Source organism: Sus scrofa, chromosome 13 (genome assembly GCF_054392235.1).
Source record: "Sus scrofa isolate SSC_HxYL_T2T_F1_AM1 chromosome 13, Sscrofa_HxYL_maternal_Yorkshire_Landrace_v2.0, whole genome shotgun sequence".
NCBI classification, from domain to species: Eukaryota; Metazoa; Chordata; class Mammalia; order Artiodactyla; family Suidae; genus Sus; species Sus scrofa.
The window spans coordinates 46463304-46480399 of record NC_139395.1 but is presented as its reverse complement, the minus strand read 5'-3'; the positions used below and the strand labels follow the sequence as shown (position 1 = coordinate 46480399).

Genomic DNA, 17096 nt, shown 5'->3' with positions numbered 1-17096 from the left:
CTCGTGCCCGCCCCCTCACGTGATTCCGCAGCGCTCCGCCTCGCCCGGTCTCGCTCCCGCCCCGGAGCTTCTCCGCCCTGCAGCTCCAAACCGTGTAGTTTTATTTGTCGGGGCAGCATAGGTCTGTACACAATAAATAACATTGATATAGGAGCTATGTCCTAATCGTGGCTGGAGGCAGGGATGGGGCAAGACAATGGCCAGGCCTTTGACCTGCGGCTAGACAGAGGGACGGCAGGGCCCCGACCTCAGGGTGGACACTCCCCTCAGAGCTCCACACGCGCGTTGCGGTAGGCCCTGTCCAGGGCCCACTCCGGCTGCGAGTCGGCGCCACCTTCGCGGGCCAGGCGCGCCATCTCCTGCTGGAAGAGCGCCTGCCGCGCCCGGCTGGGGTCCACGTTGATCCAGTTGTTGGCAATCCATTTAGTTCCGCGTGTGACCAGGCAGCCCCCGTGCAGCGAGTAGTCGTCCACATCGCCCACCCAACCTAGGAGAGGAGGATGTGAGCAAGCGAGGGGATGGTAGGGACTCCAGGCTGGACTGACTTGAGCTTGTGGGCTGGCCTGAGTTTGGCCTCATGTAGCCTAAGTGCATGGCAAGGGTAGGCCCAGCTGCGCACACCTTCAGTGGCAAACATACGGCCCCAAGGCCTCCTTGGGGGCTCAGCATCTCTCTCCAGTGAATGCCTTATCAAGACCTCTAGCCCTCTGAAACCAGCTGCCAGGCCTGTCCACAGACCTTCCCAGTCTGGGTTACTGAGGGGCACAAGTCCCCAGCCCCAATGAGCGGGAAAGCTATGTGGCATCAGGGAATCACAGGGCTCCAGATAACCCAGGAGGCTGCACAGGTGCTGGCTGGTGAAGTCACTGAGGATGGCCTTTGGGAGGGACGAAGGGCAGAAAGCCACTTGAAGGACAGGCAGAAACAGCTCCCCAGGGTGGCATTCAGGGCTGAGTAAAGGGAAGCTTCTCGCAAGGCAGCCCTAGCCTGGCCAAAGTTCCTCACCTTGCCCATCAGGCAGGTAGTTGTACCAGAAGACTGCTGTGCCCTGACGGGGCTTGACACGCAGGTTCCCCTTGTCACAGTGCCTCCGAGTGTCACGGAGGTCAATGTCATCCTGAATCAGACTCTGTGGGCAGCAGAGTGATGGGGTTTACAAGCCATCCCTACTGTATGGCCAGGAGCCTAAGGCCAGGCAGCCAAAGGTGGCCAGAGGGACACCAGTGCTCAAGGGACAGTTTAGGCCTCATCCCAAGTCTGAAGGGGGAGGTATACACTACATTTGCCCAAGGCCCTGCCATCCCACCAGAGTAACAGCCGGGTTGGCCCTTACCATTTCATCATAGGTTCTGTTGTCTGCTACAGGGAAGACAGTCTCGCCCCCACCGGTGACGTTGTTCAAATAAAACAGCACTGTCATGTAGCTGTAAGGCAGGGGGGCTGTTGAGCAGGTCCCCATCTGTGGACACTCCCAGAGGCTTACCTGTGGGCAGGATAAGCTGCCCAGGTTCCCAAGGGCCAGAGGGGCAGGCTGGGTTTCGTGATAACAAGGGAGGTCAGTAGCAACACGTCCCTAGGCCATTCTTCCCACAAGTCTCCTTCTGGGTGTCACAATGTTTTTTGTGGCCAAAATCTCAGGTGCAGTTAGCTAAATTACATGGTCTTGACCAAGGGTCAGCTGGGAAAGGCAGGCTAGCAGGAGCAGCAAGATCATGCAGGGGGAAGGCTGGCTGCAACTGGCAGGGGCTAAGCCAGAGCAGCCACATGAAGATGAAAGATCTGCCACCACACCTTGACAGGGAAGGGGGACACAACTTAAGGGAGAAGCTGAGGTCTCTAGCAGTGGAGGCAGGATTAACAACCACAGAAGGGGGCAGAAATAATCAGGGGTCCAGACTTGCCCCTTGCCTGAAAGCTCTAGGGGCGAGTTTGAGTGTCTGTGGGTACCTCAGTCTAGCCACCAAGACAAGATAGCCACCCTTTTGGGCCAGCTGGTAAACAACTTGGGGGAGAAGTGCGGGTATCTTTGACAAAGATGGCCCAGCACTTTGCCAGCCACATACTAAGGGGCACACCCACAGGGCAGGGCTGTGCTTGTGTCATGGGGGTGCCTGACTGGGAACTGAAGGCAGTGTCCAGGTGGGAGGTACTTGCCGGCAGGAGGTCTCAAAGGGTACAGACTCGTTGGCTACCAGCTTGGTATGGGAGCAGATGGTCTCTGGGTACACAGGCCCGCTGTCCACATGGGCATGGTAGTGGCCTCCCTCGCCATACCGCACGACCTGCAGCGGCTCGCTGAGCTCCACGATCTCAGGTGACAGGCGGGTGAGGCGCAGCACCCTGGTGGGCAGCAGACATCAGCCTGGCAGCCCCATGCCAGGTGGCACCTGAAGGAGCTGGCAGGGTGGTCCCTGCCAAAAGCTCTCCCCCTTCCTATTTCCCCTGGAAGCCCCTTAAGCCACCCCAGACTGGCCCTGTAGGAACAGGAAAGGGTTACTCATGATGAGCCCTTTTTCCTGGATGCCAGAAACATCCACTGGGTGGGAAAGAGGAGACTTCCACTAAGTTGGGCAAGGGAGAGACATTCCCTCCAGGAAGGAGGTGGTTATCTAAAACCCCTGGCTGCTCAGGGGCAGGGGGTCCTGTGGACAGAGATAAGAGGTCATTTCTCTAATTAGCAGAAGACAAACATTCAGCCTTTTTCTTATCCCAAATGTATATTGTTTGCCCACAGTTAGGGTTAACTGGCCTTTGTTAATCATCTGTCTCCTAATGGGTCCCAATCCTAGTCTAACAACTGGAACTTAATCCTGAATTGGTTAATAGCCAAGGTCTTCAAGGGCCCTGGTGGTCCTCTCCCCCTGCACCAGAGAGGACAGCCTCAGGTGCTCACCTCTGGCGGATGGCACGCATGACGTGATGGGCACCTTCACCCTGGTACAGCCACGTGTGGTAGCTGTTACGCACCAGCTCACTGGACTCTGCTTTGTGGCTCCTCATGTACTTGTGAAAGTCCCGAAGGTCCATGTCGGAGAACTCCTGCAGGCTCAGCACTCCTGCACAGGGCAACCACCATCAATGCCCACCAAGCCCGTGGGGGGAGGCCACACTAGGGGGATACACCTTCCTACCTTCCCCTGGCCTTAGGCACTCGGGGGCCATGTGCACCCCAACCTGGACTTGGGTCAGATGAAGTTGGCTTCTGTCACATCAGGCCCTACAGGAAGACCCAAAAGGTTTATTTCCTCAGTTTAAGCCCTGATTTGGCCCCCAAAAGGATGAAGCCCAACCCCTTTTAGATTGACCACAGCGGGGTCTCTCCAAAGGAAGCTTAAGCCATGTGGCCAGGACCCTAGGCCAAGGACTGTCCCTGGCCCTCCAGCTTGGCTCTGTAGAGTGTGGTGGCCACCCTCCAGTCCTGTAGCAGGTGAAGAAAGAGAGCATTCAGTGCTGCTTTTGTCCAGGGCCATCCACACTGTAGTGGGACTGGTCCCCAGGAGTTCCCTCGTGACCTAAAGTCTTATCCTGAGTGGAATACACCTGCCTGCTGGATAACCAGTCCACCCGAGCAGAAAGAGCCAGGGCACCCCCCCAAATGAGAACACTCTCCCTTTTCCTGCCCAACCCAAAAAGCTGGGCTCTACCCTTTTGGGGTTCTGGAAGAGTAGCTGATGTCTTTGCTCCATGTTATCCTGGCTGACCCAAATGAGGCACTTTCATGCTTTGGCCTATTTTCCTCTGAGGGTGGGGGGGGCTCAAGGGCTGAGAGTCTGTCACTAGCTCTGTACACAGAGGCAGTAGCAGCATGATAACCCTCCAGCCACAGGTCCTGGCAGATTCTTCACTCTGCCACAAGGCTGTTCTTCCAAGTCCCATTTCCTCAACTGGTCCACACTTGGACGTGAGGGTGGTGACTACACTTCAGAGACTTTCTGAGGGTTATTACCAAAGGGGAGGGTGCTTACACAACATCCCTACCCACACCCACCCCCAGCAGTTAGCATGACTCTGAGTGGGTGAGAGGAAGGCAAGGGGACACCTTGGTTAGAGCAAGGAGGCTGACTGCTGGGCCAGACTGGGGAGAGGCAGATGCGAAACTGACCTCACTGTCCCTTTGCTTCCGCTCTACCAATCTGCCCTCTGTCAGCCAGCAACCATACCTCCTATGCTCCAGAGGCTGTCTGATGAAGTCAAAAGGGTCTCCAAAAACTGTCCTCTAGACTGTTACCAAGCCAAATGGCAAGGTCTAGCTCCTGCTCACCTCCCAGCCGTGAAGGCAAGGCTGGATCCTCACCTTCTCATCTCTGGCTACTCTACAAGCTGGGCAGAGAGGCTGCCTGGCTGGTGGGCAGGAGGCTCACGAGGACAGGTTTGTGGCGAGGTATGAGCTCACCATCACCATCAGGGTCAGCCTTGATCGCAGAGTACATCTCCTGAATGTTCTCTGGAGTCATCCACCGTCCATTTCCCAGGCGAGTCTGGGCCAGGACCTAAAGCACAAGATGGTGCCTCAGTGGGGGTGGCCCAGTGATGGAGTTATCAGAGCCCAGAGAGCTGCCTAGTTCTTTCTGTAGGGCTAAGGGTTCAGGTGACAGCACATGGGTGAGGACACAGGACAGAGCCTTAGGCCCCTAAGCTGAAGTGAGGGCAGGCAGAGAGTTACAGAGGCATGTGGGAAGGAGGCCAGGAAGTCAGCCGACACCTGAGGGCCATGACCACTCCCAGCCCCACTGGGACTCTGGCTTCTATGGGGAACACTGTTGGCTTGTTGGAGGCAGAGTGAAGGACAGGCCTATGTCCCGCCCAGATACACCAGGTGAGGTTGCTGGGGGGTGGGGGTGGGGGGCCAAGGCCTGTGGGCGAAGAGGGAACAGGCACCATGGGAAGGCCTGGTCGGCTAATGGCCTCCTTAGGGAGAATGGGCTCAGTAAGGCACTTTGTGTAGGCAAGGGACCCCACAGAAGCCTGAGCATGAGGGGCCTGCAGAGAGAGATGCAGACTTCTGGCCCCTCAGAGCTGCCATCCTACCCAGCATGAGTTCCGTGGGGCTCCTGGCAATGGCAACCAGGAATCCAGACCACAGAGAGCACACCACCTGGGAACTGTGGCAATAAATGCCAATACCCCCAGGTGGACTCTCCTGCCATTCTCTGGGGTTTCCAGGGCAACAAGAGGCTCTCCAGGGAGGGAAGGAGGACCCTGGGCCTGGGCATGCCCAAATTGATCTGAGATGGCAACTGACTCTTGGGGCCAGGGCTGAGCAGCACAAGTGACCTAGCCACCAGAAAGACAATTCTGGGTACTCCCCCACCCCGGTGCCTACTCCAGGCCCTGGGATCCCAACCTCACGGAGCTGCAGGTGACCATCATGGTTCTGGTCCAGCAGCTGGAAGAGGTCCAACTGGCTGATCTGCATTGTGCCCATTGCTTCCTCGTACTCTTCGGTGGGCAGGATCTGGCTGCGCTGTAACCCCTTCATCTGTGCCAGGTGGATGATGAGCCGACACTCCTCATCACTCAGGAAGCCAGGGACTTCTGCCAGAAGAGGAGGTGGGTGAGGCCAAGGACTGAGCCAGGACACTGAGGCACCCAGTACCTTCCTCTCTGCAGAGTACTGGGCTAATCCTTGTCCCCTGCTGGCTTGTCACCAAGTCAGGAGGACTTCACATACCCCTTTACATCTGCTCCCCAAGGTCGAGTTGTCCTGAAAAGGCTGGCCAGCATTTGGAACATGGGGCCTCTCTCTTTGATGCTGAGAGCACACACTTTTCTGAGAAAGCCAGGTGCGAGCAATTCACCCTTCCTGTCTCTGAGGAGCCCTAAGCACAGAGACATCGGCAACTTGGCCAGGGCTGCAAAGGACTGTGCTCCAGAACACATGCTCACAACCACATTCGGCTTCCATGAGTAGGTGACCCAGATGTGATGACACTGAGGACAGGACAAAAGCCCCACCCTTGGCCTGCTTGATCCCCCTCACCCCGCAACCCGGCAAACCCAGAAAGGGTGTGAGCGATCCACTTAGGGGCAGCAGTGCTGGACAATGGGTTAGACCAAAATGCTAATCAACAGTTACCTCCTGATGGTTTAAAAAATAAACAAACAAACAAGAAAAGTAAACTAGAAAAAGAAAAGAAAACACAGGCCCAGGTTTCTTCAGTTTATTAGGTGCCGGTAATTCACAGGCCCACAGAAGATGCCACCGACCTCTATAGGCTCCTGCTGTGTGCTAATAATCAAATGCAAACAGCCCAGGCCAGCACACAGGGGCCTAACCAGGTGGGTCCAAGCCCCTGGGAGCTGGGCAAACACTGGCCTCTGGGGTGTGGGTATAGCTCTATAAAGCCCCCAACCTCAGTCCACTGAGACCATGGCAGAGAAAGCAAGTGATGGATCGAGGGCTGTGGCTGCTGGTGGCACTGGTGGTGCTGTGGGGTGATGGCACAGCGGGGGCTCCCTGGGGCCCCACACAGTGCATGCCCATTCCCCAAGCTATGGCGTTGTGCCACGACATTGGCTACACAGAGATGCGGCTACCCAACTTGCTGGACCACGACACAATGGCCGAGGCTATCCAGCAGTCAGCCAGCTGGTTGCCCCTGCTGGCCAGGGAGTGTCACCCTGATGCGTGCCTCTTCCTCTGCTCCCTCTTTGCCCCTGTGTGCCTCGACAGGTAGGGCAGGGGCTCCCAGGTGAGGGTGGGGGCCTCTCTTCAGCACGGGCTTGCTCTGGCAGCTCTTCACTAATCATTGCTGTGTACCTATCAGTGCTGGGGGCTAACAGGAAGGTGAAGAATTGTTTTGTCAGGGTGATGCTGGCAGAGAGGAGCAGATGTCTGGGACAGCGGAGACCTAGGCAGGGGACAATCAATGGTGAGCAGCCTGGTCTGGATCCATAAAGCAACAAGGCTTTTTTTTTTTTTTTTTTTTGTCTTTTTGTCTTTTCTAGGGGCACTCTCATGGCATATGGAAGTTCCCAGGCTAGGGGTCTAATCGGAACTGTAGCCACCGACCTACACCAGAGCCACAGCAACTTGGGATCTGAGCTGCGTCTGCGACCTACACCACAGCTCATGGCCACACCGGATCCTTAACCTGCCAAGCAAGGCCAGGGATCAAACCTGCAACCTCATGGCTCCTAGTCAGATTTGTTAACCACTGCGCCACAACAGGAACTCCAAAGCAACAAGGCTCTTAAATGTTGAGGGAGGGCAGGTGAGCAGGCTGCTATAGGGCAGCGGGCCAAGAACCCCTCTCCAGTAAGGTGTGAAACTCTGCCCAAGGGGTCCTGGCAAGAGATGGAGCCACAGCCCATCAGGTGGCCTTTTCTCTTGAGTCCAGCAAGGCTGATTCCTCTTTCCCAGCCTAACCCACCCCATGAACAACTTCAGTTTCTTCTTTGCAGAGCCAGGGCCCTTCCTAGAGCCTCAGGGAAGCCATGCCTATAGCCGCAAGAATGGGCTCTTTCAGAACATGAGGATCATGGGCCCTCTTGCTCTTTGCCAACCTCAGCCCTGGCTAGAAACTGCCAAGTCTTGCAGGGCTTTCAGGACAAGAAGGCCCTGCTTTCTCCCTCCTAGATGGGGAGTGAAGGCCCAGAGTGCAGGGCTCCTCCCACATCCCTCTTCCAGGCACTAGCCATCTATCAGAGCTGGAAGGGGAGGAGAACTGGAAAGCTAGAAAGCAGCCTGGGCCAGAGGAGCAGTGGATGTGGGGATATAAGTCAGAAGCGCTAGGAGGGAAGATGGCGGGCACAGGGCTAAGATTCCAGCAAGCAAGCTAGAGGCCCAGCTGCAGGGCTGCTGCTAGGTGACCAGAGTGTTGTTGCCCAGCAACCATGGAGTCACTGGCCAGTCCTCAAGCTAGGAGCACCAGAAGCCCCCAGCATGGAGTCCAGGAACCCTGGTCCTGAGCACCCACCATCCCCAACCCTTTCCCTGCCCTGCAGGGTCATCTACCCATGCCGCAGTCTGTGCAAGGCTGTGCGGGCCAGCTGTGCGCCCATCATGGCCTGCTATGGATACCCCTGGCCAGCCATCCTGCACTGTGGACGCTTCCCTGCCGGCCACAGCCTCTGCATGGCTGCCATCTCCAACGGCTCCCACTCAAGCTGCCTGCGTGAGTCTCTGCAGGGTTTCTAAGCTGGTCGAGCCCTTGCTCGGCCCCATGGGCTGAGCCCAACCCATTCGAATCACTCCTGTGGGGGATCAGGTAAATGGGTCTCTCTGGTGGGAAAGAAAAGGAATCGACACAGTGGCCATCTGTCTCAAAAAGGGTAAAGGGCAAGGGGGGAAGTGGGAGGGATCCTTCTGATGGCTCCCCTCCCCAACCTGGGGCCCAGCGGGAGGCTCACTCAGCACACATTCCCCCCCACCCCCACTCCACAGTGCCGCGTGCCAGTTGCAGGGACTGTGAGTTGCAGGACACCCGCTCATCAAAGGAGGTCCTGGACACGCTCTGTGCTAGCGATTTTGGTGAGCCACTAGACAGGCCCCTTATACCCCCTTACAAGTGTCTTCATTCCTGCTCTTGGGTTGGTGCTAAGAGAGAAAAAAAGAGGGGATACCCAAATGTTATGCCTGGTTAAAACTACAAAATAAATTCCTTTAATAAGCATGGGACATTGCTAAAACAACATTCAGGAGTCCAGGCCTTCTCCAGGACCCTGACTGCAGGAGCAGAGCATGACAGGAGGGTTTGATTCACCAGGTGGAGGGGAGGAGGGGGACACTCAGAGGGGCCAGGTTCATCACAGTGCCCCTCTGATCCAATTCAGCAGTGAAGGTAAGGCTCTCCCGGCTCAACGGATCATCCTCAGGACCCTCAGACTGCAACCTGGACTCACGGCTAGAGGTGCTGAAGGTGGGTCCACTGCCCCCTGGGGAGCTAGCGCCTACTCTGCGACGGTGGCTGCAGCTGGATGCCACGTGCGTGCACAACCTCTTGCGTGGAAGGCATGCTGGGACGTACGTGCTAAGTGGGGAGGTGCAGGGTCACCTCTGCTGCTAACCACGGCCTATGCTTGGAGCAGAGGCCACCGAAATCTGCACCTGGCTGTGCGAAGGTGGCACCATCACCAGTGCCCGGAATAGAATGTAAAGCAGGTGGGGGAGCCTGCGATACAGCATTAATAGCCACAGCCTCTGCAGTGCCCAAGCAAACCACGTGCTCCCCTAGATATACATAAAACCCTCTTTCTGCTGCCTTCCATGGATATTTGCAGACCAGAGTCCAGAGAAGTTTCAAGGCTTACCCAGGATTGGCACAAGCAGGATGGAAGTTCACTTCTGTGGTCAGAGTCAGGGGCCCCTTCCTGAACCAGTAGTGCTGTCTGGAAAAAGGCAGCCATATTTGGTGGGCAGACATCACCTTTCTGTTCTTCCCAGACCTGGGATGCCAGCCTGGCTGATGCCATGCTACTTACTGCCCACAAGCCCTGGCACCCCAGGCTGAGCTTCAGGCAAGGCACAAAGCCTCAGGCTGTGCTTACCCAGGCATGATGCTGCTTGTCAAGGCCCAGACAAACTCAGTTATATCTTTCTGATCTTTACTGAATCCAAAGTTCTGCCAAGTTGAGCCCAGTGGAACAGCAGGGGGCGGGTGCATGCAAAAAATTGCATTAAACTGCTTACAAACCTGAACTAACATGCACACACAAATTCTTTCCCTATTTCTGGGCTTCCAGTGTTTGCCAAGAGAGCACGTGGTTTTATGTAGCTGCTAAATTGTTTTTTAAAGCTGAAAAAATGCATTTGGAAATCCTATGACAAAGCAGTCATTGTTTTAAAATAAATTTTGTGTACTGGTGTCAATTACTTATTTATCTTAAATAAAAAATTTTTAAATTTAAAAAAAATTTAAAAATGAGTTCCCACTGTGAGCAAATGGGATTGGCGGCGTCTCTGGAGCACTGGGACACAGGTTCGATCCCCAGGCCAGCTCAGTGGGTTAAAGGATCTGGCACTGCCACAGCTGTGGCCTGAGCCACTCAGATCTGAACCCTGGCCTGGGAATTCCATATGCCGCAGGGTAGCCAAAAAAGAAAAAAAAAAATTTTTTTTTTTAATTGTAAAAGGAGTTCCCACTGTGGCACAACGGGATCAGCAGCCTCTTGGGAGCACTGGGATCCAGTGTTGCCACAGCTGCTGCTTAGGTCACAACTGTGGCTGACTCCTGGCCCAGGAACTCCAAATGCCGAGAGGTGGCCAAAAAAAAATTTTTTTTTAATTAAAACGTTTTTTTAAAAAGGAAAAAACCCCAAATTACTCATTTACTTTAAATATTTGAGAAAGTAAACTAAAGCTCTTGCTGGCTCACTATAGGTGCCCCCTGCTGCTCTTGAAGAGGATACTGAATCAGGGGCTCCTGCCCAGGGTGGTGATGGAGGCCTCTCTGAGCAGACAGGTGCTAGACTGGCTGCTACCCAGTAAAAACCTCCAGCTGCTGGACACACAGCCAAATCAAATCAGACCTCCCACACACGCAGCTTACCTTTAAGGGCAGAGGTGCAACTGACAAATAAGTACAGAAGAGTTTCCAATGATGCCAAGCGCTGAGAAGAAAGGCAAGCAGGCTGACACCACAGAGTGCCTGGGAACCTCCTGAGACCAGTCTGAGGTCAAGAGAGGTCTCTAAAGAGGGGAGGTCTGAGCAGAGGCCTGATGGGGGTGATGGCACCCTCCCATGGGAAGAGCCAAGCCTGAGACTGCTGGTGGAGGGAACTGCACATACAGAGGTGCCAAGGTAGCAATGAGCCTCGTATCTGAGAATCAACAGAGAATGAGTAGCAGGTGAGAGGAAATGAGGTCTGAGAGGTAAGAGGGCCGTGTGGTGCCAAATGAAACTTAAGACGTGAAATGGGAAATCTGAGAAGCTTTTAAGAAAGGGAGTGATAAGATCTGATCTGCTACTTAAATACAAAATGAATGTGGGGTGGAACGAGGTGGAGGGAGAAGCGAGCCACATGAGAGAAAGCAGCATCCCCAAAGAGATGACAGTGTCTCAGAACTGGAACACCTCCATTCTGAACTGAATGGGATGAAATCTGCAACCGACTTTTTTTTTTTTTTTTTTGTCTTTTTGCTATTTCTTAGGCCACTCCCGCGGCATATGGAGATTCCCAGGCTAGGGGTCCAATCGGAGCTGTAGCCACCGGCCTACGCCAGAGCCACAGCAACGCGGGATCCGAGCCACGTCTGCAACCTACACCACAGCTCACGGCAACGCCGGATCGTTAACCCACTGAGCAAGGGCAGGGACCGAACCCGCAACCTCATGGTTCCTAGTCGGATTCGTTCACCACTGCGCCATGACGGGAACTCCTGCAACCGACTTCTGATGGTCCAAACCCTTGGTAAATGCCTACCACAATCAAGCAGGTATCTGCGAGAAACTCATAGAGTGGGGCCTCTTGTGGCCCAGGTCCCATTGCAAAAGGTCTCTAGGAGCAAAGGTGGGAAAAAGGAAATGTTCCCCAAAGGGAAAGGCTGGAGGTTACCTGGGTATTTCACTGTGAAGTGGTGAGGTTCCCTTCCACAGAGATGGAGGCGCTCTGGTGTAAAACCCAGTCCCACTGCCCCAGCTTATTAAACCCTGAACACCTATCCCTTGAGCCCTGGCATTCTGTAGGGAGTAGGCAGCAGTCACAATATGGCAGAGGTGGCAGAACCTACAGTAGGCGCATTCTCCTCTGGCCCTGCCTGCCACTTTAGGGCGGCACTAGGTGGATGGACAGGCAGGCAGAGAAGACAGACAAACAATGCTCCTTCTTGGGGTAAGGCTTCCTCCTTTGGATCATCCGACACTATGTTTAGAAACTGCTCCTTCTTGGATCCCTCCCCTCTGCGGTTGGCCTGTCTCACAACTGGACTTTTTTCTGAGGGGTGGGTGTTAAGGGCCACACCTGTGACAATATGGAGGTTCCCAGGCTAGGAGTCTAATCAGAGCTACAGCTGCCAGCCAATGCTACAGCCACAGCAATGCAGGACCCAAGCCACATCTGTGACCCACACCACATCTGACGGCAATGCCAGATCCTCAACCCACTGAGCAAGGCCAGGGATCAAACCCGTGTTCTCACAGATACTAGTCGGGTTTGCTACTGCTGAGCCACGAGACGAACTCCACAACTGGACTACTTATAATCACTGATCTCTTCATTTGCCTCACCCCATTTCAACAAGCAGCAAGCCCCAAGACTTTCTGGGTAAAACGTGGCACATTTTTCACCAACAGACTCAAAGGTAATGTAAGAGTTTTTGAGGAAATGAGGGCCACAAGGAGCCTCTTGCTGCAACTGTCCAATTCTAATCGGGCCCTTTGTAACTTGTCTGCAGAAACAGAGCCACATTTGAGGGCTTAACCAGAATCAGTTTACCTTTTGTCTCTTCTGCTTCCTGTAATGTACTCTTGGTGACTTAGCATCTGGGTTTCTCATTCTCTGCTTTGTAGGACTTTGATGCAACAAGCTGCTTGTTAGGGGGTTAGGGTTAGGAGTTACAGTCTCATAGTTCACTTAACATATGACTGAATTAAGTATACAGGTCCCAAAAAGGCTGATGAGAGAAAGCACACCCACTTCAGTGTACCTGTTCACAGCAATGTGGTAATGGGGAGAATTGCTCCCTTTGCCTAGATCACCTGTTCCTTGACAGCCACCTGGGTTGATCCTACAGCTCCTGTGGGTCTTTGCTCAAATATCTTTCTCAGGAAGGCCTACCCTGGCCACCCTGTTCACATTATCAACCCCAGGTGAAATTCTGCCTTACTTGTCCGTGATCACTTAGCATCATATGACACACCTCATGTATTCACTTATTTATTATCTCTCTCCTCATTTGAATGTCAGCTTCAGGTGTTTTGGTTTTGTTTTCCTATTTCGTCCAATGTTGTGTTCCCAGCACCTAAACTAGTGCTTCACAGGCTTCAATATTATGCAACAATGATAATAATAACAACAATAAGGAGCTCCCGATGTGGCACAGCAGAAACAAATCCAACTAGGAACCATGAGGTTGTGGGTTCGATTCCTGGCCTTACTCAGCAGGTTAAGAATCTGGTGTTGCCGTGAGCTGTGGTGTAGGTAAAGATGCGGCTTGGATCTGGCGTTGCTGTGGTTGTGGTGCAGGCCAGCAGTTGTAGCTCCGATTAGACCCCTAGCCTGGGAACCTCCATATGCCGTGGGTGCGGCCCTAAAAAGCAAAAATTTTCTTTTAATTAAAAAAATAATAATAACAATAATAAATATTTTAGAGCCCTTCCAACAACTGGACTGACACCATAACCTATTTCCCCTCAAATAGCATACATGTGAAATCATTCTCACAGGTCTAGGCATTATTCCTAACCAGGGCCCTCCATCCTAGGGGTAACAGCATGTGCTGAGATGCTCTGCTCTGGTTTCCAGTCCCCTCCTGAAAGCCCCTTAACCACTCCATCCCCCAGCAGCCAGGAACACTTCAGGACGGCAGATGTGTCACTGAGGCTGGGTACCCAGGACTGGACTGGGTAACCTGCCCCAAGCAAGGTCATGGGTCTGGGGACCTCCATTTTGTTGACACTGGTGCTCTTTGAAGGCCTTAAGAGGCTTCACAGCTAGCACACTGGCTTTCAAGTGCAGGCTCTGGAGAAAGGCTGCCTCGTTCAAATCCTAGCTTTGCCCTGAACTAGCTGTGTGAGGCTGGCCAAGCAACCTCAGCTCTCTGTGCCTCACTTTCTCACCAACTAGCCTGACAGCGGGATCTACACTCACCTCGTAGAGGAGTTGTGAGATTTAAATGAAGTGATCACATGCAGGCTAGCATATAACAAGAGCTCAGAAAATGTGAGCTATGAATCTGGTTCCAAATGAGGTCACCCTGGAAGGTGACCTACTGTAATGGCTGAACATGAAAATCCATCCTAAGAGGAATCCTGGAGTGATGGCAGCAAAGGCTGGTGCCCTTGTGGGGCGGGTTTGCAGGCACCAGCTTATCCACACTTGAATAGCCTATTTCTTATCAGACCACAGGGCCCACTTTGGGAGGACTTCCCTTCAGAGGCCAGGCAATCAGCTAGGACCTGGTTAGCAGTCTCTCTGCCCCTCCCCCTAATCTAAAATGTGACAGAATTAACCATGGCAGCGAGTATCCAAAGGCAGTTTCAATGAAATGTTTAGACACTAGTTCTCCCTCACAATGCCCAGCCCTGTGATGGAAGGATCAGAGAGTTGGAGTCACAGAGGGGAGTGTGGAAAGGTCACCCTGTCACTCTATTGTGGAGGTAACAGGGGCAGGAAGTGGGCAACCTGAGTGGAAAAGAAAGGGCTACTTTGAAGCAGCCATTTTCAAAACATAAGTCACGTGCTCAAATGAGCCTCAAGGCAGCTACCGAATCGAAGGCTCTGGACCTTCCCAGGGGCGCCCAAGGGGACTTACCGAAGAGCAGCGGCTTGAGGCTGAGGGTTCGGATGAAGTGATCCCTGTCGGCAACCAGCTGGACCTTGCGCTCATGACCCACCTAAGGGAAAGCGGCACAGCGGAAAGCTGGGGAGCCAGGCCGCAAGGGCCGAAGGAGGGAAAAGGCGCCCCGGCCTGGAGCCCGGGGGTGGGCCAGCGAGTAAAGGGGTGCGCGCAGCACTACCCGAGTGGCGCAGGTGCAGTATAGAGCCCCGGGCACAGCGCCAGCCGTCACGGGCTAGGCGGTGCAGGGCCTGTAGCGCGCGGCGGCGGCAAGAAGCCTCACCTTGATGCCCTCGAGCCGGGTGAGGGGAGCCAAGGTTGGCGCAGGTCCGGGGCTCTGGGTGCGGCGCTGGGGCCCAGGGTCGCTGCTCTCGTCACCGTTGCTGTAGTGTACGAAGAGCAGCAGCGCTAGCACGTTGCCCAGGTACAGATGCACGAACACCATCAGCACCAGAAAGTAGGCGCGCGAGCAGATGCCGCGGGGCTTACCCAGCGGCCGGACCGGTGCATCCTCGCAGTCGCCCAGCCCGGCCGCTGCTCCGACCGGCTCGCGCGGGGGTGGCGTCCACTGCGGACTCGAGTCCTCCCGCCGCGGGCCTGCGGCCGCCGCAGCTGCAGCCATAGCGCCCAAGTGGCGCACGCGCCAATGGGAGGGGCCGATCTCGCCGCGCCGTCGCCCGGACAACCGCCGGCGAGCCTGCGCGCGCCGAGGTTACTAGGAAGACTGTGACCCGGGATGCCGCGCCCGTGCGGAACTCACTATCTCTGCGCCTTGGACCCGGGCCCACACTGGAGTTTTTCTTCCCGAGCTGGATTATCATCAGGCGGAGATACACATTCCCTAAGGCAAAAGCCGACCCATCAAGTGTAGAAGCAGAAAAGACCACCAGTTACAGGAAATGCCCCTGGTAGTTTCTCTGTTCCCCAGTTAGGACGCGCTTCCCTCTTCCCTGAAAAGTGTGGTCTGCATTTTCTCGCTCCTGGGAGGGAGTGAGGTGGCAGCAAGGAGGCAATGCCAAACGATGACTCAATACTGCGGCTGGTTGGGGGCGCCATGGAGGCCGATGCCTGCGTATGTGATGTTGTGGGCCTGACATGGCATTGAGCACTGACACTCGCTGGTGTAAGAGGACAAAAACGCCCTGGAGGTCTCCTCTGTGGTTGGTTTGAACTTCCCAGGGAGGCCTGCAGGAGTCAGGGCTTAGGAAGAAACTCCCTGATGAACGAGGCCGCAAAGATGGGGGACCCAGCCTGTGGTGGTCAGAGGGGGTTTCCGGCAGAAATGCATGTGCTCAGGTGCACAGGAACACTCCTTGCCTCAAAGCTGGTACATATTAAGAGGGAGAAACAAGACTTTTCCATAACTGAGACACCAATGCCTCAGAGTTAAATTCAACTCAGATTATGGCCAAGTAAGATGGGAGGACATACCACTGGTCAAGTGCCAAAGCCTTGGCATGCTCTGTGCTCCCAGTAACCTCCAGGTAGACATGCAGAGACAAGAGCAACATCATTGCTGGTGGTTTCTCCTTATCCTGTTAACACTCCTGCACCCTCCAACTTCCTCCCAGAAAAGTAGAATGTGCATTTTCTGGTCTGCTCAGGGCAGGCCCACCTCTCATTCTCTTAGAGATTCCACACACAATGAAAGGTTTCATCTATACCCAAGAACATGGGTTCATCTATTCATCCAGTCATCCTTAGGGACTATCTTATCAATCTCCTTAGGATATTACAGAAAAACACTGTCCATGGGAGTTCCCGTCGTGGCGCAGTGGTTAACGAATCCGACTAGGAACCATGAGGTTGCAGGTTCGATCCCTGCCCTTGCTCAGTGGATTAACGATCCAGCGTTGCCGTGAGCTGTGGTGTAGGTTGCAGACGCGGCTCGGATCCCGCGTTGCTGTGGCTCTGGCGTAGGCCGGTGGCTAGAGCTCCGATTCAACCCCTAGCCTGGGAATCTCCATATGCCGCGGGAGCGGCCCAAGAAATAGCAACAACAACAACAACAAAAAGACAAAAGACAAAAGACAAAAAAAAAAAAAAAATGCATTTAAGAAAAACACTGTCCAACAGAAGTTCTGGATGTTTTTTCAAGGAGGGAGGGCAGGTGGCAACAGGAGCCACTGGGGTTCAGCCAAAGCTGGGACGCTGACCAAATAACACCAGTGGTCCAGCATTCTGCTTCAGATGGAGTGGGAACTGAGTTGTGCAGGGCATTGGCAAGCCTGGATGCTCCCTACATGAAGGCAAAGACAGAGGCATTGAGGACCTGGCGCCCTCTTCCTGAAATGAATTCCAGATGTCATACTTTTCTGGTATCCATAAATGAATGTTGAGACCATTTCCTTTGTAGCCTTTTAGGTAACCACAATAATGTCCATGTTCCTTATTTTCCTGAACTGCATTCTCCTACTTTCCTATTACCTGTATCCAATTGAGTTATGCTTACTGCTATGTACAGCTCCTTCTGTGCTAACCACAAAGACAAGCAAGTTGGGTGGGAAGTGGGGGGTGCCTCATCCTCTTTTTCTGCTCTGCCTGCTGTAGGGTGTGAGAATGTCACAACCAAATCATAAAGTATAATTTCTTGGCATTTTAAGACCTATGGCCTTTTTGATGCCTAAACCTTTTTTTTTTTTTTTTTTGGTCTTTTCGC

The 17096-nt window shown here is 54.0% G+C and overlaps 1 protein-coding gene and 1 pseudogene across 3 annotated transcripts; one reads left to right on the top strand and one right to left on the bottom strand.

Moving 5' to 3' along the window:
* Positions 1-78: 78 nt before the first annotated feature.
* On the bottom strand, positions 79-15070 carry P4HTM (prolyl 4-hydroxylase, transmembrane). Of its 3 annotated transcripts, XM_084988317.1 has the most exons (10): positions 14721-15070; positions 14414-14495; positions 5345-5535; positions 4394-4490; positions 2894-3056; positions 2155-2340; positions 1334-1424; positions 1006-1129; positions 262-487; positions 79-123 (listed from the first exon to the last, which is right to left on the bottom strand). In XM_084988317.1, the coding sequence occupies exons 1-9, from the start codon at positions 15057-15059 to the stop codon at positions 267-269; spliced, it is 1494 nt and encodes a 497-aa protein (XP_084844443.1). In that variant the 5' UTR covers positions 15060-15070; the 3' UTR covers positions 79-123; positions 262-266. The 3 variants fall into 3 exon arrangements, with proteins under 3 accessions (XP_084844443.1, XP_003132246.1, XP_084844444.1); XM_003132198.5 differs by having other exon boundaries at positions 79-487; XM_084988318.1 differs by lacking the exons at positions 5345-5535; positions 14414-14495; positions 14721-15070 and adding an exon at positions 3132-3217 and having other exon boundaries at positions 79-487.
* LOC146397311 (secreted frizzled-related protein 5-like) lies at positions 7953-9091 on the top strand (annotated as a pseudogene).
* Positions 15071-17096: the final 2026 nt, after the last annotated feature.